Here is a 27,720-nt window from a genome sequence, read left to right on the forward strand (position 1 = left end):
GTAGGGAACTTTTAAAATGGAATAATTCCTTAATTTGGCAACATTTGTAAACAGAAGTAGAGCAAAGAAGTTAATCTTTTTCCACAGGAATGAAAATAAGAAATTATCAATCTCTTTTGATGAATTGAGACAGTGGAGTGTCTCTAACTTACATATTCTTGTAAAAAAAAATATGCAAACTAGTACTCTAAAGATTTTCTCTACAGTTGTCTCTTTACCCCAGTTATATGCAGTCATTAAATAAATAAAATATAATACTTTTTCAGAGCTGTCAAGCAGTGACATTCTAACTGTTTGTAGGAGATAAAGATATTTTAGTAACCATCAAAAGGTAATAAGCATTAAGAAGAATAAATATTCTCCTGACAACTGCATGAGAAATCCTTGTTAGCTTCCTGGTGTCGTATATACACGTGATAATACATTTCTTCCATGAGAAGGATTTGAACTTGGGGCTATATTCAAACTAGACACTTAAGGACTTCCATTATACAAAAAGAGACTGAAGTGATTGAATAATAATAGGCTACTGGAACCCATGGGATAGGACACTCAGGACCTAACAATCAAAAAGATAACAAGATTCAGTGACTAAAAAATTATTAAATAAAACAAGGGTAAAATAAATCAGTTGTCAGAGAAGAGTAGCTTAAAAAAAAACAAACCCAAAGGTTATGGAGGACTTTCTTCAGCAGTACTGGATCTTTACACCAGTGCTGGATCTTTCTTTGAGATGAGATATAAGTCATCCTTGAACTACAGGGCTTTCTAGAGAAGTGTTTGATGGAAACTCAACAAAAGGTCTGAGGGCAGAAATAATCTTTTACAACAACATTCTGTGTTATGCTTCAAGTGGTAGCAGTCTGCTTTAAGATTTTCACAGGTATTAGCCAATTAATTTTGAAAAAGTATTGCAGGAACTGAAAATTCCCTTTATTTTCTAATAATGTTAGGAAAAAACATAATAGTTTAAATTGTATGTTATGAATACATGCATGTAATTCTTTGTTTTCTATTTTGTACCTTGATTATAAGGACAAATAGTTGTTGAGCCAAGCATTAAAAGTCAATTGGAGTCCACAGTATTGACTGGCTCCAAAACAGAAAGTTGATGATTGACCATGTTTGTGCAGATGTATTGGCAAAGATAAAAATGAAAAACACCTTGGGAGAGACAAAGACAGCAGGGTCAAAGAAAGCCACATTTGATTAGGAAAATGCCAGGAAACAGAAAGCGCTACAGAGATAGATATGGAGAAGAGAGAACATATTGTTTCTGCCATACTTGGCATATTAAACAAGAATGAAATTGTGAAATCCTGAGAGTTCCCAAGACAGAATAAACCTGGGCTGTTTGATGTGTTTCTGAGTCACCTGTTGAGCCTCTAGGCACAATGAGTTGCTGCATCCTTCAGTATCAAAAGCAGATCCTGGATTTTAAACTTGGTTCTGCAGCTACTGAAATAAACAGATGCAATGCTCACTGCCCTAGTTAAACTTCTTTGGGTTTTTTTGTTTGTTTGCTTTTGTTTTCTTTCTTTACTCCCCAAAATGTACTGTTCATGGGATTCTCAGTGGGCTTTGGGAAGTCTGTGAGGAGCTGAACTACAGTACAGGGCTGTGTGCAGCCATGTGGGCTGACGGAGTCAGGACAGAGGACAAAGCCATGTGCATGACAAGACTTACCTCATGAGATGCTGACCTCTAATCAATCCTCAGCTCCCCCCAGCACTGTCACATCCATTAGGTCCTTGGTGTCCTGATTCTTGCCAGATTGTGGGCTTCAGAGAGGATCTTGCCTGAAAGGGATAGGTGCCGTCTGAGGTGAGGACACAGAAGCAGGCTGCCCGATGAACTTGTTGATGGAATTGGTTGAGTTCTGTGCCGTGCTGGGAGTTTTAATGTGCCAGGAATGCACAGGGCAGGGAGGCTGGGCTGTGCCTGAGGAATAGAGACCAGGAAATGGCTGTTTAGCATCCCCTGAGATAGCGCTCCCTACTGGCCTGAGACAGAGAGAATAAATGGTGTTAAAGTAAACACTTCTCTTTGAGGTTTCCTTGGAGAATGAAACTTTTACATCAGTTGGAAACTTTGTTCAGTCTTGCTTGTGACTGGGATAGACACTGTCACTTAAGATCTGCCAGTCCCTGTTGTGTGAGGGTGAGACTTTCAGATGTTTCTTTTGGTTTTCTCATCTTTGCTGTTATCGAGGGACCTCTTCTCTTTGGGAAGTCTGTTGTCCCGCTGTCCACAGGGTCAGATCCAAATTATGAGGGGCTACACGGCAGCTCAGACAGTCCTGGGTTATCTTATTGGTAACAACACCCCCCATAGTCTTGCAGGTTTCTTGGTGTTGGATACATATTATTAAGTATAATCTGTAGATTAGAATTGATAACCAGATGACTCACTTGCTGGCTGCATGATAATCTTCCTCTTTCCTTACTCTTATTTCTCAGGCTGGGGAAGCCAAAGCTCCAAAGTTCAGATCCATCACAACACCTGGCTGCACTTCCCGGGGCACAACCTGCGGTGGATCCTGACATTCACCCTCCTCTTTGTACATGTGTGTGAAATAGCAGAGGGTATAGTTTCCGATACGTAAGTGACAATGTTTGGTGGATAGTCAAGCTGATTGTATTCAGTAATGTATCCTGATAATGTATGATGGGCGTGGCTAGTAAGGCAATTGGAGTTTTTTCCCCAAAAAAGTTGTGGCATCATTTCATGAACTGTCCAGATTTTAATGGGATGAAGATGAAACAACTGCTCTTAACATATTGTTATTCTTTCAAGCTATAATGGCAAGTAAATATTAATTATTAGGGGTTAAAACATTCACATGAAAAAAATATTTTTGTCTCTAGGCAAGTCGTATTTGTCCTCTTAAATAGATGAGCAGAACACCTAGTTGTATAGCTATGGTGAAAAAAGACACCAAATTCACTAATTTAAACCTTATTTCTTTTCAGACAAATGAAATCTCGCCATCTGCATCTCTTTCTACCAGCTATAATGGGATTTGTGGCTGCCACTGTATCCATAGTCTATTACCATAACATTGAAACATCAAACTTTCCAAAGTTACTGTTGGGTAAGGCTAAATCTGGTATTTATGTACTCTTAGCAAACAGTATTGTACCTAAAGTCAACTTGTTTAGATTGAAGAGGATGGTGAAATGCATGATAATATTAAAAGAGAAAGGAATAATTCTCTGTTCTTTAAACTAGTATTATTATAGGAGTTATTGTACCTTTCATAAGGTACACACTGAAAACTATTTTTAAACATTATCACAAAAGGAAAAGCATAGTGTGCCTGCTGTATTAATACCATGAGCTTTTAGGTATTTTTTAAAAGCTGCTCATTATTTTGAGGCAAAACTTGTCTTTGTTCAGAAGGGCTATTTTAAAAGGCCACTTTTAATAGTAATCTGATCACACACCATCCTGTGCAGATGGCTGTTGTTTTTTCAGCATCCATTGCAGTTGATTCTGAGATTACCCAGTCGAATGAGGAATGCTACTTCTCACTTTTTCCAAAGGTGTGGGGGGAGAAGGTTTACCTGTGAGAAACTGCTACCTGGTGTTTTTGATATCTGTCTCAGCCAGGAGATGGTCAAAAGAATGTGACTAGATTTTGCAGGATAATGTTTCATAGAAGTACATGGTCCAAATTACCTATAACCCAACATCCTTCACTAGCTACTGACAGGTACAAACCAGGGTGCACGATATGATTAAATTGTATTAGCTCTTTTTCAAAATGAGCTTATCTGCAATGCACTCTGCTTCTTCAAGGAGGCAATATGATATTGATCAAGTTAAGTGACTTTTTCTTCATTTTGATAACAAAATTCCCCTTCAGATTATCTTAAATGGACTTTTGTAATTGTGCAAAGACCTGCCATTGTGGATCTCTTTGAAATGTGATGGCCCAGGAAAGAAAGTAGTGCCTGAGAAAAGAAAGTGCAAAGCAAATCTGTGAAACCTGAGTTCTTGACTTGGGCTGACATCCCACTGTGCCAGACTCCAGGTTGGTGATAAGAAGGATCACCACGCTTGCATTGAATTAAGCCATGGAATCTGTCTGTTTGAAAGAGCTATAACACCTGCAGCACTCCTGGAGCTAAATTTTAATCAATGATTTATTTATTTATTTGTTTGTTTGTTTCTGAAAGAGCTATAACACCTGCAGCACTCCTCGAGCTAAATTTTTAACAATTATGTATTTATTTGTTTATTTATTTATTTTTATTTTGCATATGCACCTGTTTTACAGCTCTCTTTCTTTACTGGATAATGGCCTTTGTCACCAAAACCATCAAGCTTGTCAGATACTGCCAGGATGGTGTGCCTTTTTCTCAGCTGCGTTTCTGCATCACGGGCATTATGGTCATCCTCTATGGGCTGCTGATGGCTGTGGAGATCAATGTCATTCGAGTTAGGGTACGTGGTGTCTTTATCAGGATCAAAAAATACACCAGTAGCACCTCGGGGATGAAGATGGGTTTTTAGTCCCAGTAACTCTGGCTTGTATATAGTTTAGGCCTAGGTTTAGCTTAGATGCAAGTGTCTGGTTAATTCTATAGAAGTGAATGGGTCTTGTCTCCTGTTTTAATTGTATGTCCTTGATTTGTCCCCTGGACTTAGTACATATGTGTACCCATGTGTATGTGTACACATAGAGTGCATACACGTTTGCATAGATAGATACACACACGTTTGTGCATCTAAGGCTATATGTGTGTGTAATCTGTACATTAAATACTATGTTAATGCAGATAAACTATATATGTAGTGAATGTGTAAGTTAGCGTATGTTCTTACCCATGATAATTTTAAATATAGCTACATCCCAAGAATTCTTTGTTGTTGTTTAGATAGAGATAGGTGGTACTGGTAGGCTACAGAGCTGTGTCAACATCCCGTATTGCTCAATTTTTTGCCAGTTATGATGTCAAAATGGAAATGATCCTATTTACATGCAAATTTATGTTTAAATAGAATGCAAAATTACATTTAAATGCAAAATTGATACTGTATGCATAATAGACATGATTTTTACTAGAAATTGCCACTAATAAGATAATTCCTGAACACATGCTGTCCATTTTCTCTTCTCCAGAGGTATGTCTTTTTCATGAACCCTCAGAAAGTAAAGCCACCAGAAGATCTACAGGACCTGGGGGTGAGGTTTCTTCAGCCATTTGTCAATTTGCTCTCAAAGGCGACTTACTGGTGGATGAATACTCTTATTATATCTGCTCACAAGAAACCTGTGGACCTGAAGGCAATCGGAAAACTTCCAATTGCAATGAGAGCACTGACAAATTATGTTTGTCTCAAAGAAGCATACGAGGAACAAAAGGTAAACCAAAGATGTTCATGTCACTGTTTGGCCGTAGAAAGTATAGTGTATAGAAATTTTTTGTGCTTCTGTGAAATCCTAGTTTAAGGAATTTTTATCTTAGGACTGTTTGTTCCAAGGTGAATCTTGGCTTAGGAAGTTCCAATCCAATGGTTACTGTTTGGTTTTAAGTGAATTTACAACAGGGGAGAGTAGCCAGATTGAGAGCAACTGGAAACTAAAACCTTAACAGGCTGACCACTTGTTAGATTTCATTTTAAAAGGGAAAGCTTTGCTTAAATCTTAGCTACTTGTGACAGTATCTTAAATTAGAAGACATTCTGTCCAGAGTTGCAGCTGGAAACATTCATCTTCAATTTTTTTATCCAGAAAGAGAAATAGCCAAAAACACACATCAAGAGTATCCAAAACACTGGTGTCTCAACAGCTTTTAGTCACCAATCCAAAATACAGCACCATACAGGAAGCTATGAAGAAAATTAACTCCATCCCAGCCACATCCACTACAAAAATCATGGTTGGGCAAACTCACTAGATAGACTGGGAGTTTCCAGAGTAACTTGAGGATGCATGTAGGCAAAACTGTAGCATTTTATTTGTGCTTAAAGCTGTTGATTTCTGTCCCCATCCTCCTCCCCCATGCCTCCCCTCCCCCGCAAGAAAGAGAGAAAGAAAGAGAGGAAGAGAGGAAGAGAGGAAGGAAGGAAGGAAGGGAGGAAGGCAAGGCAAGGCAAGGCAAGGCAAGGGAAAGGGAAAGGGAAAGGGAAAGGGAAAGGGAAAGGGAAAGGGAAAGGGAAAGGGAAAGGGAAAGGGTTTGAGAGCCTGCCTCCTTGATTTGTATATACTTATCAATCCTCAAGGATAAAGAGAGGGAATACAGGCATTTGGTGGCCACTTTGGAAAGTGTAGTGCATTGTACAAAAGCATCTAAATCCCTTTCCTGCATACACCAGATAAACATGTTTCCAACCAGTGCGTGGTTTAGAACTGCAACACAAGGGGAAGCTGGGAGAAGCAGCTCTCTACTCCCAGCAACTCATGGAGCAGCAGACTCCTCTCTGTGCCCTCTCAAATGAAACCATCATCCATACAATTGATTCTATTTTAATAGATTTAGGTTGCTTCTCTTTCCTTTTGTAGTCAATGCTTCTAGTACTTGAGTCCAAGACTCCCCTACTTGAAGTAGAAGGCTAGTGAGCCATTGGGACTGAGGTTTTCACAGCAAAGAAGTGCACCCTTAGGCCAGCTCCTTAATAGAAGTGTTTGGTGTCTAAATGCCTTAAAGAAACCAAAGAGTCTCAGGCACTTACATGCCCCCAAGGGTCTGAGTCTTTCTGCCATTCTTAAGGACAGGGTGTCTGGGTGCAAGCATTGGTCTGTAGCTCATTTACATCAGCAAATACTGTGTGTGCCTGCACAAATATGCAGTTCAGATGCCAAAAGGCAAGTTAAGGCTGCTATTGCTCATATGCATGAATGCAAACATTCAGTGTGTATCTTCCCCCAGTGTGTGCCATCCACGTATGAAGACTTGCGTAAATGTAGCCAGTTACATGTGCCTACATTTATAAACCTGGCTTACATCAGATTGTTTGCTTTCTCTAGTTGTTTAAAGTCTTGAGATTACCACAGCCTCTAGAACATTTGTGTTAATATTCAGAAACAGACTGCAACCCTAAAGTAAACTGATACTTCATAGAGAAAGTAAACCAAAGAGCTAAAACCAATACAAAGATCCAGGGAGTGAAATTCACTGCAATTTACTCCCATGGAGAAATGTGTTAGTTTGTCCATGGCTGGTCAGAAAATTCAGCCACAGAATTAGGAAAATTCTTCAGGTTGAAGTGTGGTCTGCAGTCTGAAAGAGATGATATGTCACTGTCTCTGCTGCCAGAGTGCTTTTTCACTAATCTTCTGCAGCTGGTGAGGGGAGCCCCCCAGCATCCTCAGTACTTAGTGAGGTTACCCCTGCCTGTGCCTGGAGGTAGCTGAGCTCAGCTGTGTTCCATGGCTCTGGAGAAAGAAGGCTTCTGTTCCTTTCTGAACCCTTCTTATCATGCCTTGATGAAAGATGCTGAACATGGCCATGAATATTCTGTATTGTAAAGTGCCTTTGAGATGGCTTACAGGACATGGTCTCTCTTCTGCATGCAATGAAAATTGGAACCAGCTGAGGTTCTTTACCAAAAATACCATGAGGGAAACGAGTCAGGTTAAATTTTGATGATGTTTTCTCAGATTTGTTGTTTTCCAAAACCTGTGTCCAAGCACACAGGAGTGTAAATTAGAGGTTCTGAGATTAACTTTTCATGGCTGCTATATTCTGCTAAAATAGAATATTGCTGCTTGAGTAACCATGAAGTCTGTGAACACTGAATGGAGCATTTTCTTGTATTCTTTGACACTGCTGGACAACTCCTGAAATCCATATTTAACTATATAGTAGTACTTGACACATAATCCCCCTAAAGAAATTTGATCCTGTTTCTGATGTTGCTTGGATATGTTTTGCTTTCATTTACAAGTGGTTTAGATGCTTCAAATCACATACAAAGGCGTCATACATCACATATCCCAAAATAGATTTAGCTCATTGATATTACATTTGTTTTGCCCCATCAACCAAAATCCTATGTAATTTGCTCTGGCAGTCAGTAGAAAGTTTTACGTTTCAGATGGTGTAATAGAAAATACAATTTTTAAAGTCAAGGACCAAGAGAATTTCGTACACCTGCTATTCATGTGCCACTATGGATCTTACCAGTTATGGCAAAAAGAGGAAGAAATGAAGTGTTAGATAGCTAGAAATCATGGGACAGGGTATTGCCCTTCAGCACCAGGCTGACACTGTCAGCTACAGCACTAAGGGAACAGTCAAATTTCTATATGACTGAGGCTTACCTTACAGGTGGCTTGATTTACCAGCATCTGCTCTCTCACTAACCTTACTTCAACCATTGAATGTCCAAGGTAAAGAAAATTACAGTGATATAGAAGGGAGGTGACAAAGAAAAGGAAAACCTAAGCAAATGGCACAGGTGAGACTAGTGGTCCACCTTGGCAATTCACACAATAACAAATGCCACCAACCCTACCAACACCAATAATCCTTGTAAATTTAAACAAGGCACTGAGATGCATAGTTGTGTAAACTGCTTAAGCTCATGTTTGTGCTGCTGCAGTTTTCCCTGTGTTTAGTACTGTTCCCCTCCTATTCTGTAACTGAATACTTTTTAACATTAGGTTTTAAGACTCTTTTTCTCACCTTCCAAAAGGAACGTATGTCCTTCCAGCCTCCAGTGCCCAGTAGAAGTTCTTGGCTTCAGGTGGCTTCTCAAGCCACAGAAGCTTAAAGGGACTGGGAAACTGTAGAAAAAAAATCAGCATAGTAATAATGTTTTTCTGACACAGGAAACCCAAAGCGTTTTATTTATTTCTTATGACATTGGCCAAACTTTCAGTTGGGAATTGTCTGAAACCTGTCAGTAGTTGTCAGAGAGTTATAGTGAGTGGTGATTGACAGATCATCCTTCAACACCTGAATAAAGCATAGGATTGGCACATACAACATACTGTACTGCAAGCCCCTGACACTGGGCCTCAAGAACCATTCTGGAAAAGAGTTTAAGATTAGAAGGAAAATCTAATCTTCTTTATCCCCCCTCCCCATTAGATATTTCAGCTAATTTAGAGTTCTGATTAAAAAGGAAGGAACAACAGTGTTCAGCAATATAGATTATTAGATCATTTAATTTGATTAGTATTTTTTCCAGTGAAAAGTAAATAGGTTTCATGTGCTGATGACAGTTCCGTGAATAGTAATAGTAGTGAAAATGGCTGTTGAAGCAGTAAAATCTTATTAAAGAAATAAGGCTTTACCATTGCCATTTACCAAATTTATTATTAATTGAATGCAGAATTGAGTGTGAAATATTTTCCAGAAGACAGTAGTTGTGTTTTTCTAATAAATTAGATTATTTGAGGGCAATGACAGTAGACTCTGTAGTGCAGTTTAGTTCAAAACCCATTAGGCAACAAATTGAGCCTTTTCTCTGGGAAACACACGTGAGTCCCTTGTACTATTTCCCTCATCAGAAGAAACAGTTTCATTCTTACCACTTTCTGAAATGTTAGCTCTAATTTGTCCCCATGCTGCTTATTTCTCTGCACTAAGCTTCCTGGCATTGGGTATGACCAGCTGGCCTAATTTCTAGAAGCCAGAAAAGCAACTATATGCCCCTCCTGTACACTTGTCCATTTCTGGCACCATGCACATATTCTGTCCCACTGTTGAAGTGCATAAGAGAAAAAACAGAGAAAAGAGAAAAAAGACATGAGGCAGCCAGGCAGGGTACAGGCATAGTTGCTTTTCTTTGGTTGATTTGCTGGAGCAGGGGGTTGTTGTTATAGGCTATTCTTAAAATGTCTCTGTGAACACTCAAGAGGGTCTGGCTTGGGTTACAACTTGTAGGCATCTGTGCTACTTGAAAAATGACAGATGGTCTTTTAAAGTGTCAAAAGCTGCTGCCTGAAGCACAGGGAAGCACTCTGCAGGCCAAGGATCTGTTCAGTGAAACTCATTCTTCTTTAGATTGAAAGGACATCAGGAAACCTCTGACTAGATACTGGTGTTCTAGAGCAAAAGTTGTGATGCTGCATAGATCCACAGAACTGAAATCTAGAAAGATCCAGATAAATTAAATTAAACTACATACTTGTAGGTGTCTGCTTGTGTTTTTCCTTCAATATTTTTCTCAAGTACTGTGAAAGTCAAGTTTTCCCATATGAGCAAGGGCTTGAAAGGTCAAACTTTTTCCTGACCACACATGTGACAAGAAGCAATAGCTGCATGCCAGTAGGATTTATCTGTATTTGCATTCCTGTGTTCACAGGTTCAGAAAAGTGGTAGGATTTAGAGGTAAGGAACCACGGCTACCAAGAGGAGGCAGAATTTGAATTTGCTCTGAAGCGTATCTGAAATCTGTTGATATCTACAGCGTGTTTGCTTCCTCACCTTCTCCAAAACACCCTTCAGGAACCAGCTGGGCCTCCAGATGGAAGCAAAACATTGATACCTGCATTGATACCTGTTTCTCTTTTTTTCCAGAAAAAGGTGGCAGACCAGCCCAACCGGAGTCCCTCCATATGGTTAGCCATGTACAGTGCTTTTGGACGACCGATTCTGCTCAGCAGCACGTTCCGTTACTTGGCTGACTTGCTGGGCTTTGCTGGGCCATTATGCATTTCTGGCATTGTCCAGGGCTTCCAGAATACAACCAATAATACCAATACAACAGAAAAGGTAACCTGCCATTTTTTTGTATTGGCTCTAGATCAGGTATTTAATTCCTCACACTACATGCTTCTGTATGGCTACGATAACTATTATTTCGTTTTTTCTTTCAAACAAATGTAGCAGTTTTTTTTGGTGGGAGACAATCCAGTTATAAACCTGCATAATGGAAGTCTTTGGTATGAATGCAACACAGGTATGTTGACACAGGTTGCCCAGCTGTCTGCCTCTTGGTGGAGTCATCCCTGCAGTTCTGGAGAGAAGGAACAGCTTTTTGGCTCCTCTTCAACTGGGCCTTCTCGTTTCAGACAGGAGACGCGCTGGTGATGCCTGAGTTATTCATCCAGCCAGGATGAGCCTGGGGATTTTGCTTAATTTCTGTCCATCTGTCCATTTGTAGTTTGTAGACAGGTTTAAGGTCTCTGGAATCTGTAGTCACTCCCTGTTTGTGACTGATTATGCTGCTTGTTGCTGTGATGCACTGACACATAAAAGAATTTGGAAAGCATCCAATTTATTCAACATCATTCATGATGCTAAAGATGCGCAAAAGATGCTAGTTTACAGCATGATACAGGACATTTTCTATCGTAAGAAAAATAATTTATTAGTAACTGATGAAAAGAGACAGGTGAACGTATTTTACTAGCTGGCAGCAGAGAAGACATGATGAAGAAACTTTCCTATGTCTGTCTTGTGATACAGAAACATCTCCACACACTTTATGCAGTGTGTGTTTGGTAGTTGAATGAGCAGATAGGTGTGTAATGGAATAACATTTTTCCCTCGAGATAAAGCATTTGACTGTCAACACTATCCAAACATCTTATCCTTGGCTGCTCACTCCTGACATTTGTTTTCTTGACTGATGGCCTAAAATTGGCTTTAGACTCTTATTCACCCATTGCACTAAAGAATGAGACTTTAAATGTGCAGCTTATCAACTAAAGCTCTTTATCGTCCTTGAACTTCCACGTGTTGGGCTTGAGACATAGAGTTAAAAGGCAAAGTACTTACTTTGCCTCAAAAATGGGTAGGTTTTTTTGGCATGTTATGAAACGAGGTATTTTACCTTGAAAATTTTAATTTCTGGATCTCAGATTTAGGGATCTGCACTTTGTCTGATTCCTTTATCTTTTGTACTCTTCAGTGTAGTGGTTTTAGTTATGGGCTTTTTTAAGTTTTAATCAGCACTGGCTGAAGGGAAGATTAAAATCACAGAAGAACTTGAAACCACTCCAGGAGTCTGGCTTGGTGACAGTCACTATTTCTCTTGGATACATTTCAGAATACGTTTTCATTTCATTTATGGATTTTGATAAATTTTCTCTTGGTTGTTCTTGTTATTATGTGTCTCTCCTTTAAAATCTATCTAGTTTCAGTTAATGTGAATTAATTGAATTTTGTGCTTGTTCCACCTTAATTCCTGGGAACTCTATGTATATTGATAAAGGCCTCTACAAATGTTTTTTTTTAATTATTGACATCTCCACTGTGGAAACTTGGGGACATTAGCTGCAGCAGAACTTTAAAAAGTTTTCAAATGTATTTATCTGACCAACTGTGCACTTAAGCAACACTTGTTTCAAAGAGTCTTGGCCTGGTTGAGTGACTTAACCTCTTCTGTCAGTGGGATTTAGTTGTGTTACAGGCACTGGACCTTTTGAAAACACTGTTAGGTGCACCTTTTGGGTGCCATCTGCTAGTGGCAGAGAGAGGAGTGTGTGCTGTGGAGAGGTTGGGGTCACTGCAGTGAGGTGAGCCTGGAGAGCTCAGAGCACCCCTCTCCCGCCTGCAGTCTCGTGGCAGGTGACAATAATCCAGAATGAAGAAGGAATCTTCAAGAGGGTAGGTACATGGGTACTTTTCAGTATTCACAACCTTTCGTCACAGAATCAGGCAGAGTATTTCAGAAGAACAGGCTTTTTTTTTTTTTTTTTTTTTTAAGAATTTCAGTACATCCTGCTTCCAGCTGGGTCGGAAATACCAAAGGAACAGCCTTCCTTGCAATATTTTGGTATATTTGTTCCTTTTCTGGCCTGAAGCAGAGCAGCACAGTGAACATCAAAACTAGAAAATGAAAATAAAGTTATTTAAACATGATTTATTTTTTCTCCTGTGGAGGCATTTAAATCTCATTTTGTGGGGAATAATGGCATATAGATTCTTATTTTACTCAGAATTCATAGGTGTTAGAGATTATATTTCTGGAAGGAACTGTTTGCATAATATGCATATACAACATAAGTAACTAATCCCATATAATAAAAAGCATTGCCTTGCAGCTTCTTTGTGGTGCAGGTGGAATAAGCTTTATTTTCTATCTTATATATCATCAGAGTTTGATGGAGAAACTACAGATAAGGCAGACATGGTGATCTCATTGTCCCTTTTCTGCTAAAAACAATTTTAGAACATTTTAGAACTTTAAACAGAACATTTTAGAACTTTTAAACATTTTAGAACTGGTAGAAGTTAAGGTGAAACATGATCAGAGTATTTAATTTGTATCTGAATCATTTTGATACATAGGGCAGTGAGAAATCTAGTTGTCATAACTTTCCCATAGTATAATCAATATTTTTAATTCTAATGCAGTGACTGAATTTCCTTGTTTCCAGTGTGTCAAGAATATGCAATCCTTCCTATGCCACCTTAATAATTTTTTGCTTTCTTTTCAGGTGAAGGATCCATCAAATTTGTATCTTTCCTCAGAGGAATTCCTCAGGAATGTTTATGTTTTGGCAGTTCTTCTCTTCCTGGCCCTTATCTTGCAGAGGACATTCCTGCAGGCATCCTACTATGTGACTACAGAAACTGGCATCAACCTACGAGGTGCTTTACTGGTGAGCAAAGATGTTCCCATGTTCTGCCAAGAAGTAGTAATAACTATTAATAACCAGTAATAGCTCTGGCTTCATACTTTCATTTGGCTTGCTCTTTATCTGAAGACTCAATTAACAGGTGTTTGAGAGAAGAGATACACTGTATTTTTATACAGAACACTGGAAAAAGTAGTATCAGTGGCACAGTCTAACTGATTGCAGCAATGACTTTTGCTAAAATCTAAAGCCATTGTACTAACATCTGGAAGTTTAACACTCACTCTGTGGGTATAATAACATACCTTTGTAGATGATGTTAGGTATATGAAGATAAGCAGTGTTGTTTTGGCTCTGTATCTTCTTTGTTCATCTGCTTATGAGGTTACTTCTGCTGACTGTAAACAGATTCATCTGCAGAGTATCTTTGGCTGAGCTGTTTTACAGGAGCATTGCCCATGTATCACGAGTGATCATTCTGAATATTTATGCCCTTTTGCATAGAGTCCTGTGGGATGGGAGTGATTCGCCTCCAAAACTGTGTCTCTATAACCAGTATCCATTAACCCTTTGTGAAAGTTGTGTTTATGAACTGGAGCCAGCAGCTCCTGCTCAGAACACGGGTGGGTTGTAGCAGGGATCTTCACAGACCAAATTCCACAGGCAACTGTAGCACTATGTACAAAACAGAGGCTGGAACAGATGTTTTGCCAGGTGTAACTAACCATAGAATATCATCTCAGCATGGAAGCTTGTGGTTTTTGTGCGCGGTGTGATAGATGTAGATGTTTCTAATATTTCCTGCCTTCTCCCAGGAGAGATGGTACAGACTTGAAGAAAGAGTACCTGATTATTTCCTTGTCCTTTTGCAACTCCTTCTTGCTAAAATGGGGACTCTAGATGCAGCTGATGTAATTCACCACAGTTTGTAGGCGTTTCTAATTCATTCTACAGGAACTACCTTGCTCGTGGACAAAACAGGACACAGCTCAAATTATTTTAGAAAATTCCTTGAAGCTGCACTCTTTTATGTTTGGTCATAGCTGCAGACTAGGCTTACAATATTTGTCTTTAAAATACTGGTAGATATATGCCCTGATTAATTTTAAATTCTGTTAAGCTCCTACAAGCGTTATGGAAATAGATGGCCAGGTAAAGGGGAGAAACACAAGGGAATACATACCCACCCTTATCTAAACTTCATAGCTTGACTTTAACTATTCTATTACAAAGAAGGATTTCTTTGACAGTGTAATAGAAAAGCAGGCACACCAAATGTTTGTTAAAAAAGATCTTTGCCTAGTCTCCTAAATTTTGATGTTTTGTTGTCATTGTGTTCTATTTTAGGTCTGCGTTAAGCAACAAACCTTTTAAGAGGAATGGGAGTTTTTAAAAGTCAGTTCTCTCTCTTGTGCTTTCTCTCACTCTGTCTCCATCTCTCTCTCTGTCTCAGGTGAGAGACTGGGAGAAGGGCTGTCTTAGGTAAAGATTGATACTGCAGTTTGAAACGTCCTGCTGCTACTGTTGTTTTATAATTGTATCATTTTCATATGTTCTATTTTATTCCTTTTCCACAGGCAATGATATATAATAAGATCCTGAGGCTTTCTACATCCAACTTGTCCATGGGAGAGATGACGCTGGGACAAATCAATAACTTGGTTGCCATAGAAACAAATCAATTAATGTGGTTCTTGTTCCTGTGCCCCAATCTGTGGGCAATGCCTGTTCAGGTAGAGCATCAAAGTAGGGGCCTAATTTCAGAGATCCTCCAACCTGCTTGAGAAGACTGTATGTCTGTAAGACTACTACAAAATCTAGAGGGGAACCCGGACTTCACGCTCATTTGCCAGGAGGACTAGCAAGCAGAAACATGGCCCACCATCTCCTCCAAGAGCTGGGAGGCTGTCTCTCTGGGGGCCAGTAAAGAGTGAGGAATTTTTTGAGTAGGATTTCCATGTCATGGATATGGGCTGTGGCTTTAAGAATGATGACCTGTCATCCTTTCACTGCTCCTATTTCTTCTGCTGCTGACATGAGTAATTATTTTTACTTCTGGCACACAACAGCACCACAGGTGTCTGACCAGTGCCAAGTAGTGCATTTGCAGTGTCCACTTGTAACTACATTTTGTGGCAGGAGCAAAAAACAGTTGAATCCTACTTACTGACAGCAGCACCAATACTGTGCTGCACAGAACGCTCAGAAGAGCTTTCATAGAAGCAAGTTTAGTTACTGTAAACCTTTGGTTCTCAACAAGGCTGGGAAGGATCTGTGGGCAAACCTGTAGGAAGAAAAGGTGAAAGCTATTAGCCTGAAAGAAATCTTCAGAAGTGCTAAATGACTTCATGACCTGAGCCACACTGATTTTCGATGAAGCTTAGACTCCTGTGGCACCTCCAAAATTCTAACTTCAGGTGGAATTGGCACGATCCTTACCTGTATGTGATTGTGCCGACATGAAACAAGTTTAAAAAGGGATAAAAGCCACTCTTAGAGAAGATCTGTTTTTCTGAAAATCCTGGAATTATATCAGTAATCTATTATAACAGTAACCGATATTACTACTCCTAATGGAATCAAATATTTGGGTAATGTGTCTGTTTTAGGTTTGAGTGGCATTTAGAGAGTCATAAAATAATTTCTGGAGAATACAGTCATACCAATATAGTCATACCTTGCTGAAGATTGGGGTGAATCTTAAAAAATACATTGTGTATCCACCAATTATGGCCTGCTGCCAAGAACAAAAATTGACTGCAGAATCAGACCACCAATAAGGGCTTCATCTTACACCGAGTACAAAGTGCTAACTTTGTATTATTCTGCTAAGAAAATAGCATCTAGACATGCTAATTTACATTTCAGAAGCCTGAGAATCTAAATAATACTTTCAAAATGTTGAGCTCCACTGATGGTTATTTCTGGTATTGTATAATAAGGAGGCAGATTTAAAGACAGAACTGACTTGTTTAAGAGATAAGAAATATACGAATTAGGGAACAAGTTCTTCATGCCGTCTTGTCACTGAGGACATCTTTGTACCAGAAAGTGAAGCTTGTAATAAAAAATGTTATGTATTAGAGCTGGTATTAACTAGGGAACCAGAATTACAGTAGTTGTATCAGAGGCATTTTAAGGTAAAACTCTGTGGGAGATGTTCCCAAACTCTTTGTAGGGCTAGGTTAGCATTTTGGTATTTTCCTACAGAGCTACATGGTTTTGATGCACGAGCCCAGGTTTTTGTTTTGCTTCATGCTTCAGTGCCTTTCTTAGATGTGCCCCTGTCTGCAGTTGCAAGAAGACATTACAACAGATTGCAACTTTGATTCATGATAGTCCTAAGACCTTTGAATTTTTCAAGAGTGATGTAAGAAGCTCTAGTGTAAAAAAGAATGGAGGCCATGGTTTCTGTAAAATTCCTTGGGACAAGCACCATCATTTTAGTGCTCCTTTAGTTCTGTGGAAGCCCCATCTGGAATTAGGACTACCAGGCAGTAACACAAACTGTGCAGCCAGTGTCAAAATTAAAGGCCTTTGGGTTAATTTCCCACACTTTCCAAACATGACCTCCTGAGGTATAGGCTCAGCTGATTCCTATGAACCATTTAACTGCTTATTAGAAGAACAAATACCATTTTCTTGCTATTATTTTGGCATATTGGAATCTACTTTTTCTTCTATGTTGCTTTTTTCTTTATAGATAATAATGGGTGTGATCCTACTCTATAATTTGCTTGGAGTGAGTGCTTTGGTTGGTGCTGCTGTCATTGTCCTGCTAGCTCCAATACAGTACTTCATAGCTACAAAGTTGGCTGAGGCTCAGAAGAGCACACTTGTAAGTAAATTATTTCAGTGACATTTGTGATCCAGAAATGAGCACAGGGAACGAGGGGTTCTGGATTCTGTTCTTGGTGTTAGTGAACATTCACTGTGGAATTTTGGCCAAGCCATCCCTTAATTCCATCGTTCCTGCCTTTCTGTGGCTTGATATCCCTTCCTAACATCTGTTGGTCAAGAATCCAAAAAAAGTATGTGGGCCTTGACATGATGTCTCTGCAGAATGTATTTCCCCTCAACTAGCACAATTTCATCTGTATTCAGTTCCATGAAAGGGTGTTATTCCTACATTCAGGTGATGTATTTCATGGGATGTTAGGAAGCAGCACAAATTACTGATAGGACAGTATGAAAGAATGTGTACAGTCCCTCTCTGAAATGGCTAGAGAATTTATGCCCTCAGGCTAGTCTTTGTCATTCTATAAAAATGAGCTGGCATTGGCTGGATTAATACCTATTGTACATTCTTCAGGGCTGTAAATTTATTTTGCTGCCTAATGTAGTTCAGCAATTAGAAATGTTTTCTGATACTTTGTCTAATTTTTAACTTTATTCTTGTGATCCTTGAACGTTTAAAATCAACCTTTGATGTTTGAGTTGTTCAATATTTAAAGAACCTTGTTATCTCAATATTCAATAAGCAAGTTATATATACATTAATCTATTCTTCAACACACTTCAATCCTGTTGAGTTGCACCAATTTATACCACCAGAGTATTTATCTTCACATAGTTTCAGAAACAGTCTGAATCTTGCTTTTTGCTCTTTACTGAGTTCCTCTGACTTACATCTTTTGGATGTAACTTACTGTTTTCTGGTGAGAGACAATTAGCTAAATATATCAGTAAACACCTCACTTATTTTCACCACTGGTCTGTATGAATCCCAGGATGAATCTTTCATCAACAACTACAGGTAGCCTTCTGTCCACTGTTGTGGACACCTTTGATCTGCTAATTCATCTCCCTGAGTTTCACACTCTATCTAAAGGATTTGGATATTTTGATTTTTTTAATTTTTTTTTTAGAACAGGGTCACTTAATTTCCCCTCATGATTATAAGCACTTTAATATCTCCAAACAATGTGGAATTTTGTATTGTTTTACTCAGTATGGCAACTGAAAGCCTGCACAAAATCACAAAAAACCCCACAATTAGAAATCTGTAATTAATTTTACAACAGAAGTGAAGGGAAAAGAGCATTCTCATTAAAATTACAAAGCATTATCAATTTCTTATCCTTGTTTTCTTTTGAAATTAAGGACTATTCTACTGAGAGATTAAAGAAAACAAATGAGATACTAAAAGGCATTAAGTTGTTAAAGCTGTATGCCTGGGAGCACATATTTTGTACTAGTGTGGAAGAAACAAGAATGAAGGAACTCACCAGTCTCAAAACCTTTGCACTTCATACATCTCTTTCAAGTAAGTAACAATGTTTTTAGTACTTGGAAATGGATCCTGTTCTTCATCTCAACATTCCTCCTGACTTCAACTAAAGTGAAATACAGCTGTGCTCATGACACCTTTTGTGTGTGTATGTGTGGAATGTGTTTAAAATAAAAAGGCATGACAAATATATAACACAGAAACTTTAAAATACAGAACGTATCTTGTTGATTTTTTTATAATGTTTTCTGTCACTTTCATTGTGACCTTACAGTTATGAGTTGCTTTATAATAAGGAGACTTTATAATAGCAGCTCTGATGACAGCAAAGATAAATTAGTGCCTGTAAGAACCTGTATTTTCTGTTATGTAGAAGAGCTGAGAGGGTAATATTTTAGTTTTGTTGCATAATAATTCTGCACATAAAACTTTTTATCCCCGTTCACTAAAGTATACAGATGAGATAATTTCTTGGCTTACATATTTATGGGTTTAAGATCACTCACTGTCATGGAATGAAATGTCTTCCTGAAGAGCAATTTTAGTTATTTGAATTGGAAATAACTTGGTTATTCTAGTGCCATACAACTAATTGTGAAAGTGTATTTTCTTATTCCATATAACTTGATGCCTATTTTATTTCTCTTTCACAGTTTTTATGAATGCAGCCATACCAATAGCAGCTGTGCTTGCAGTAAGATATGTTTTTTTCACTTTTCCTTACAAAAAGGGAGAGAAAAAGAGAGGAGAAGAAAGAAAGGACACTATTGTTATTGTTGGATATAATCCTTATAGAACCAGCAGATGGGTTAATGTGCCTCTGTTAACTGTAGGATAGCATGACACTGGAAGTGCCCATTTCCAGAGATGCTATTTCACCAGCTGTGGTGTGGATTGGTAAAAACAAAAAGGAATATAAGTTTTTACTATAAAAAATAAAGAAAAAAATCTCACTGCAACTTGAGAGAAGACCCATTTTGAGAAGTGGTCATTTTGAAGGGGTTTGGGATGGCTTTGCTTTTCTATTATCCAGAAGTGAAAATCATTTTTTTTTCAAAGGAAGGGCATTCTGCAGTTTAAGGACAAATAAATTCTGCTTGTCCTCAGACAGGTTTAAATCTCAGCCTAATGCACTAGAGGAACTATGGCATGTCAATCAGTAAGGAGTGTTCATAGCCCAAATTCTGAGGGAATTACTCAGTGTATGCTGACAGCATGTTCCAGAATTTGATGAAATATGACCATAGTTTTGCATCTGTGGAAAAAACCCATAAAACGTATTATATTCTTACTGACTTTATTCTGGGTTGTGTGTTTTGTCTAAACCCTGAAGTCAGTTACAAAACTTGACAAAAAGAAATGCTTTGATTTTACGAAGACATTGCTTTCTTTTTTAAATGTGTACATCTCTTGAAATTACTGGCAAGTTTTAAAAATCCTTTTCACCTTTCTCTTGAGCTTACTGAGATTGTCAATAAATTGAGGTATATAGTTGTTTGCCTTAGTTGTGCAAAATTGTTTGTTTGCTGCCCTTTTCCATCTTTTTCAAGAGTCCTGATCCTGACATTCTCTTTTCCTGATGTGACAGACTTTTGTGACTTACACATACACCAATGACAAGCCACTGCAACCCGCCCAGGCCTTTGCATCCCTGTCCTTGTTTCATATCCTGGTTACACCACTGTTCCTGCTCTCCACTGTGGTTCGTTTTGCAGTCAAGGCTATCATAAGGTAAGAGGCCCTTCTAGTTTCTTGAACACCTACATTCAGTAATACGACAGGGACAGTGCTGAAGAAAAAGATTGTTTCTAACTGCTCACGTGGAAGAGAATTAAGAGGTGGGACTCAGATGTTTCACAAATGTGAAGGTGTAACCTGAATAATCAGAGTAAAAATTTCTTTTTACTGGATGATACAGGGACAAAGAAATGTTCCATTCTTGTTATCATTTCACTAAGTTTGGCAGTCCAGAGTCAGCGTTGTCCTTCCTTGGAATATGCTCCTCTTCTCACAGTGTGGCCATCCGCCAACACTCTCACCTAGCACTTTTCTGGACTCTTGTCAACACAGAGGGAAATGAGAGACTGGCCTGAAGCTGCCTTGCAAGGCTGGCCTTGCTGCTGGCAACTGGCTTAACTCTGCACCCACAGAGGGTGCATTGTGCTTTAAGTGAGAATTTGGTGTTGTCCTGCCTCAAATTGTCTATCACTAGCATGGACTCTCTTAGCAAAAAGAGTGGTTGCAGGAACGTTGGGCCCTGAAGGAGTACTACTTACCCAAGGAAAACTGAGCCTGGAAGGACTTACCTTACAGAAGAAATGCTGTTCCCTTGAATGGCATCAAAGAGAGGCAGGAGGGAAAGCGTGGCAAGGCAGACATGCGGGAGTTCAGTCTGTGAGGTTTAGGGATCTGCATGGGAGGACAGCAAGGAAGTTGGCATGAAGTGAAAAAGATTTATAAGAAAAAAGGAACTCATAAAATGTGTTTCTTCATCTGAAAGGTACATGTTCCAGGCATTTACTTATGCAGATAGCCCAACAGAATAACGTCCTTCATGCTGGGCTAGAGAGCACTTAATCTCAAGAGAGCTGGTTAGTAGTAAGTCAAATTTCAGACTCTTGGCTGTTGTGTCAATGCCCTGGACTCCATGGAAAGAGTTGTGGTTATGGAGCAGTTATGTAGACATACACATGCCAAGATGTCCCAGGAGGCACAAACTGTCACCTGACTGGAAGTAACATGTCAGATACCAAGCACTGGAAGGAGGTGAAGACCAAACTAACCTTCCTACCCAGAAACATAGTTTCCTTCTGGCTAAGACTTTGGCATATTGGCAAGGTATTGTGTTGCTGCTGCAGCTGCCTCTTTTTGGTGGTACCGGTCGTACCAAACACCAGTCATGGTGACTTTAGGCTCCACAGCTGCCATTTGCCAGTACCACACCCAGTTTAAAAAAAAAAAAAAAAAAAAAAAAAAAGAAAAGGAAAAAAAAGGGGTTTTTTTTATCAAAGCAGCAGCAGGGCTGCATGAGAGATTTTCCCTATGTTGAAATTTTTGACTAGTGGAAAATCTCAAGTCTCCTTTATAAATCATCCCAGCTTCAACATCTCTGCACTATGTTTAGCCTAGCCCTAGTATCAAAATGGTGTGTACATTATCCTTAGCACTGCTGGCCAGGTATTATTTAAAGACTGTATTTGCCCAAACAATCTTTACCCTTTGGCAAACTTGTTTCCTAACATCTTTCTCCTACAAACATCATGAGCCAAAGTGAAGAATAAAGAATGCATGCTTGGCCACTCCATGGCTCTATCATCAGTTAAATACATGTATACAAGTATGTGCTCATTTGTGTTATAATTAAATGCTTATATATTGTGGTCAGAACCTCAATTTTTTGTAAAGCTTTTGAGGGTGCCTGCCCTCTTTCAAATCATAGAATCAGAGAAAGGTTTGTGTTGGAAAGGACCTTTAAGATCATCAAGTTCCAGCCCCCCTGCATGGGCACAGATGCCTTTCACTAGACCAGGTTGCTCAAAGTCCCATTCAACTTAAAAAACTTCCAGGGAGGGTGCAACCACAACTTCCCTAGGCAACCTGTTCCAGTGTCTCATCATGCTTACAGTAAAGAATTTCTTCCTAATATCTAATCCAAATCTACCCTGTTTCAGCTTAAAACCATTCCTTCTCATTCTATCAGTACTTGTAACAAGTCCCTCCCCAGCTTTCCTGTAGGTCCCCAGAAGGTACAGGAAGGCTGCTATGAGGTCTCCCCAGAAACTTCTTTTCTCCAGTCTGAACAACCCATCTCCATAGGAGAGGTGCTCCAGCCCTCTGTGACCCTCCTCTGGACTCATTCCAAAAGCTCCATTCCCTTGTTTTGTTGAGGGCCCCGGAACTGAGTGCCCCAGGTGGGATCTCGCTGCAAAGTAATAGTTGATGTCTTCTTAGGCAGATCATCAGAATGAGGTCTTTTACCTTCTACAAGAAGATACATTCTTGCTTGATGCACTTATGCAAGACTGCAATTCTGCATGGGAGTTAGACATGTAAATTTTCCTTTCAAAATGCGGAAGTAGGAACAGGTGTACTAGGAAGAGTAGATAATGACAATAGCAATGCTTCCTTGCTAACCAGTGTATCTGTGTCTTCAACACGTATTGATGTTTTAATATGAAACACCCAGGCAGGCCTTGAAACAGGACTATTTTCGCATTTGCAGATTAACGTTAAAATCACTGATCTGAAGTTGCATGCCCTTCTGTTTTCTCAGTCTCTGACTCAATGCACAGTTTTTGCAAAGTGACATAGCTTCACCGTGACCAGTGGGTGCTTTTGTTCATCTCTTTCCCAGAAAGAAAAAAGAGCCTGGTGCTTCTGGCACTCTGAAAGGAAGTGTGACAGAAAGAGGATCAGATCTTTCTGTGATGAAGAACGAATTGAACCTGTACACTATTTCTCAGGGGACAGTTTTAAAAAGGAAGCAAAGAGAGTTCTTACAGTCTTTCTCCAAGGCTGGCCATGGCTGTGCTGACTTGTGCAGTAATCAGTCCTGCTTGCATGGAGTGCATGCAAAAACTGTGTTCAGGATGCACCTAGTGCATTGGCATTTTCAGAGGATGTAGGTGGTTGAATGATTCATACATGCATCCTGACTGTGTGTAGGCATGGGAAAGGCACAGAAGAGATGGGCCTGCCAAGGCAGAAATCATTCCCACAGGGCTCTAGTGGCACTCACATGACTGGACCTCCTCTTGTCCCCAGCTACCAGTACAGTAATTATTTTCACCTGTCCTTCCACACAAATGTCTTCCACATAAATATATTTTCACTTGACAACAGGGTGGCAGACAGTCCAATAGGAAACCAAAAGTGTCCCATGAACTCCTTTTGGAACACATCAGATACATGGTACTGGCTGGACTGAATACAAATGGAAAGATACTCATGGAAATGTGGGTCTATTAACTCACTGTCCTGTTTTCTTTCAAGTGTGCAGAAGCTGAATGAGTTTCTCCTGAGTGATGAGATTGGAGATGACAGCTGGAGAGGTGGGGACAGCTCTCTAGCTTATGAATCCTGTAAGAAGCACACAGGACTTGTAAGTTCTGTTTTATGACACTGAATTTCAAAGCAGAGAGGCCATATAGCCCTGAACAAGGCCAGTGGAGTAGCTGATAGGGTTTGCGAGTTTTAGCTTCTAACCTGATTCTAACATGGACCAGTTTTGCCTTTTCTATATTGGGATCTCTGTGTTTCTACAACATGAAAGATCCTCAAACATATTTAAGCATTGCTGAAGTGCCAGTAGTAATAAGTCTTGTAACACACCAGCTCATTTACATAGGGTTCAAATTCAGCCTTTTCATTTTTTATAAATTATCTAGGTTAATTTCCTGTGGTTCTGGGGTTTGTACTGTATATTGTCAGTACTACCCATCCTATGTTGGGCATCTTTAGATAGGACTGATTTCTTCTGTGGGAAATTCAGAATTGGGTGCAGGAAAACCAACACCAAACTTTGTGAAATAGAAATTAATTTTAAAAATGCTCTTTCTGGAGTGCTAAACATATAGTGAATCTGAGTAAAATTTGAGGGCAAAAAAACCCAAGGGAGATGATTTGGGAAAAGAAGAAGGATAGATATTTCCACTGTTTGAGTCTGTTTATATCATTTGAAATGTGATTGAAAATAAACAACAGCAACAGAAGAGAAGAATTAGGTCAAAATAAGCTTTATTTGAACTGAATTAAATTAGTTTGCCAACCCGAATCAGCATTTCCCTTGTTTTTCAGTCTTAATGGCTATAACAAAGGAAACAAAAAAAGTAATGGTTTCAGCATATATTTAGCTTCTCTTGTCTGTTTTTGCTCAGCCCTACAGAGAGAAACAAAGTCTAGAGGACTGGGAAAGGGAAAAATAAATTCAGTATCTGTAACAGTTAGATCATTCACTTTAGACAAACCAGCTGTAAGGAATCACTAAGATTATATTGATTCATTCCAAACCAGTGGTACTCAGTGGTAATTAAAAATACCACAGGTAGCTCTGAACGAGCCAGCTCTACATTCACTGTTACGCATTAGTGAGTAATTCTGCACAAGCTACTTGGATATGCTTCTCACTCCTGCAGCTATTCTGCTTCCAAGAACCAAACCAGTAACTCTGCATGTCATTGCACTTCCAATGACACAGCTTCGTTTGGAGCTACTTCAGGTAGGGCAGACTTACCTAGTGGTTTGAGGATGTTGACAGAGCTGAAATTAGAAATTATTTTTACGCATGGGAAACCAAAATCAGAAGACAATCCCTGTGTTTCAGTTAAGGGTGCATGAAATATTAAAATACATGCATCACAGTAGTGTGTCTTCAATATCACATGTTGGAAAGCACTAGTTACTTCTTGTGACTTAGAGTACTAAGAAAGGGAAGGGATTGTCTGTTTTATAAGGAATCAAATACTGTCTTCTTGAGAGTTCAAACTTTTTCCCTTTCTTTATTTCCTTACATAGCATACCAAGGCCATCAACAGAAAGCAGCCCTTGAGGTACCAGCTTGAAAGCTACGAGCAGCCAACAAGGAAGCAAACACGTCCTGTGGAGATAGATGATGTTGCAATCAAGGTGGTTTGAAAACATTCTTATCATTCTTCAAGAGGAGCAGGTCCTCCTGCAACAGTGCCCAATAGTCCCCAGTCTCTGCTGTTCTTCCAAAGGCAAATTGTCCATTATAAGAACAAGCCCTTAAATAAATTAGTGCTTTAGTCAAACAAAGTGAGAACAATTTGTTGCAGACCAGCTCTTTATAGTGATTCTCTGTCTTCCCAGGAGACAGGGGCACCATGAGTCTAAAGAAACAAAAACTAGATAATTTGATATGCAGAAATTAATAGAGGTGTTTCAGACTTCCCCTTCATGCATTTCTCTTCACTCTTAGAACCACGATGAAAACTTCTGAATATTTTTTCTATTATTATTACATCATTTATTACAAAATTATTTTAGTCATGTTGGTCAGTTTTCCCCATATATGTCCTTGTGCTCTGTGCAAAGCATGTTTCATGGCCCTGTCAATTCCAAAGGAAGTACAAAAAGACTAGCATGCACTGGGGAACATTTTTCTAATGTCCAGTATAAACCCTGTGAATATTCAATTTGTACTTTGGGAATCCATTCACCAAATACAGGATGATTCTTTCCTTGATAAGCTATGGTATTCAGATTGTCACATGTGAGATCTTGTAATCATTCTTCTTAGTCTTTAATCTTATACTTGACAGAATTTAAGTGTTTAGCAGGGTTCAGCTCAAGATCATCCCTTTATTGCATTTCTATACAGATATGTAACTTTTCTTATTCACAAACTTTTTCTGATTTTGACAATCTTTACTACTCTAACTTGCCTTTTGTGTGTGTGTGTGTGTAGGAGCATACCTCACCATGTCTATTAATCATGGATTTATATCAGTAATATATTTTGAATAAAAAACAGACATTCTATTTTTTCCCCTCATGTATTTATATATATCTGACATGTGGTAATTGTTTCATAGGTGATCAATGGATACTTTTCATGGGGAAGCGGTTTAGCTACATTGTCCAACATAAACATCAGAATCCCAACAGGTAAGATAAATGCACACCTTAACCATTAAATGTGTAATACCAAATGACTAATAATTCAATTTCTTGATTTTGTGAGAAATACAAAACTACACATTTAAATTTTTATAAGAAAAAAGGAATGTTAAAATGTATACAAGGTCATAAGCTTTATTGATCATATAGCTATATCATTAGCCTAAAGCACTATAAATAAACCCCAAAAATTACATGGTTTTGTATACCTATATAATTTATGTAGTTTTTATAACAGCAGGAACAAAGTCAAGAGTAAGTATAAATACGAAAAAGATGTTTGAAAAAAATTTAATTCTTATTGTAACATATAAAAAAAAAAAAGGGGGAGAACTCCAGACTCATTCAAACCATGTGTCCATCTAGTTCAGTATTTTATTTCCTACAGTGGATATCAGTGGGTGCACAGGGACACAGCACTCCCATGTTATACTTCTACAGTTGTTCAGTATTATGGTCTCCCAGTTCACAGCTCTTTTCTTCTATGTGTGTTCCTTGAGCCTCATGCAGTTTGTCTGTCATTAAATCCTCAGCTGGTTTTGCTTTCAATTAAATTCTCATTGTCCAGCTGAGCTCCTATAATTTCTAGCATCCTTGGTGTCTTTGGGTAGGAGTTCCACAGGTTTCAAAAACATTGATTTGTTTTCAAAGACTTACACAGCAAGTGCAAAAAGTAGCAACTTGCTGTTATTATGACTTTATTACTGTAAAATTTCTAACACTATCTATTGGTGTTTCATGCTATTAAATAGCCTTTTTTAATTATCAAGTGCTTAGTTATTAAGTACTCTCAAAATACGATAGGTAATCCCAAAGTCTATTTGTTTCACTACAGCATTAGGTGTCCTATAGATGAACAAACAGTTCTTTGTGCTGGCCCAGTGCCACACAGCACCAGCAGAACGTCTGCAAGGAGTTTACAATCTAAGGCCATAGGTTTACAAGCTGGGTGAGCCAGTCTAAGAGTTTATCTCCTTTGGAAGGAACAAGACCATTAACTTCCAAGCTGGCAAGAAGCTTACCTGGCAAATGCACTAGCTAGCATAGTTAGTGAGTTTAATTAGTTTATGGGAAGATCTGAGAAGCACCGTTACTATTACAGTGTAGGACTGAGAGTAGAAAAGCGGTGGTAGAGGAAGGAGGAGTACAGCAAATGAGAAAAGAGTAATGGATTTTCTTTCAGTTTCACTATATTAGATTGTTCTGAAGTTTCACGGAACCACAAACTAAGCGATTGCTCCCCACTTTGTATCATTTGACCCTTCAGTAAAGTAACACACTCTCATGCAACGAATGATATGTCAAATCAATAGCCTCATTTCTTTGGAGATTGTGTGTACGCGATCTGTCCATTAATGTGTATTTC

General features: G+C 38.9%; 1 protein-coding gene across 1 annotated transcript in view; it reads left to right on the forward strand.

Moving 5' to 3' along the window:
- ABCC9 (ATP-binding cassette, sub-family C (CFTR/MRP), member 9) overlaps positions 1-27,720 on the forward strand; it is a 73,709-nt gene that overhangs the window by 9,845 nt on the left and 36,144 nt on the right. Inside the window, exons 3-16 of the mRNA XM_010002956.1 lie at positions 2,460-2,601; positions 2,973-3,094; positions 4,283-4,449; positions 5,129-5,371; positions 10,479-10,673; positions 13,346-13,510; positions 15,064-15,219; positions 17,190-17,324; positions 18,590-18,752; positions 19,370-19,410; positions 20,305-20,447; positions 23,709-23,817; positions 25,230-25,340; positions 26,270-26,342. Coding sequence (XP_010001258.1) covers positions 2,460-2,601; positions 2,973-3,094; positions 4,283-4,449; positions 5,129-5,371; positions 10,479-10,673; positions 13,346-13,510; positions 15,064-15,219; positions 17,190-17,324; positions 18,590-18,752; positions 19,370-19,410; positions 20,305-20,447; positions 23,709-23,817; positions 25,230-25,340; positions 26,270-26,342 — 1,965 coding nt within the window. The remainder of the gene's footprint in view (positions 1-2,459; positions 2,602-2,972; positions 3,095-4,282; positions 4,450-5,128; positions 5,372-10,478; positions 10,674-13,345; positions 13,511-15,063; positions 15,220-17,189; positions 17,325-18,589; positions 18,753-19,369; positions 19,411-20,304; positions 20,448-23,708; positions 23,818-25,229; positions 25,341-26,269; positions 26,343-27,720) is intronic.

This window comes from Chaetura pelagica, unplaced genomic scaffold (assembly GCF_000747805.2).
Source record: "Chaetura pelagica isolate M959 unplaced genomic scaffold, ChaPel_1.0 scaffold117, whole genome shotgun sequence".
NCBI lineage: Eukaryota > Metazoa > Chordata > Aves > Apodiformes > Apodidae > Chaetura > Chaetura pelagica.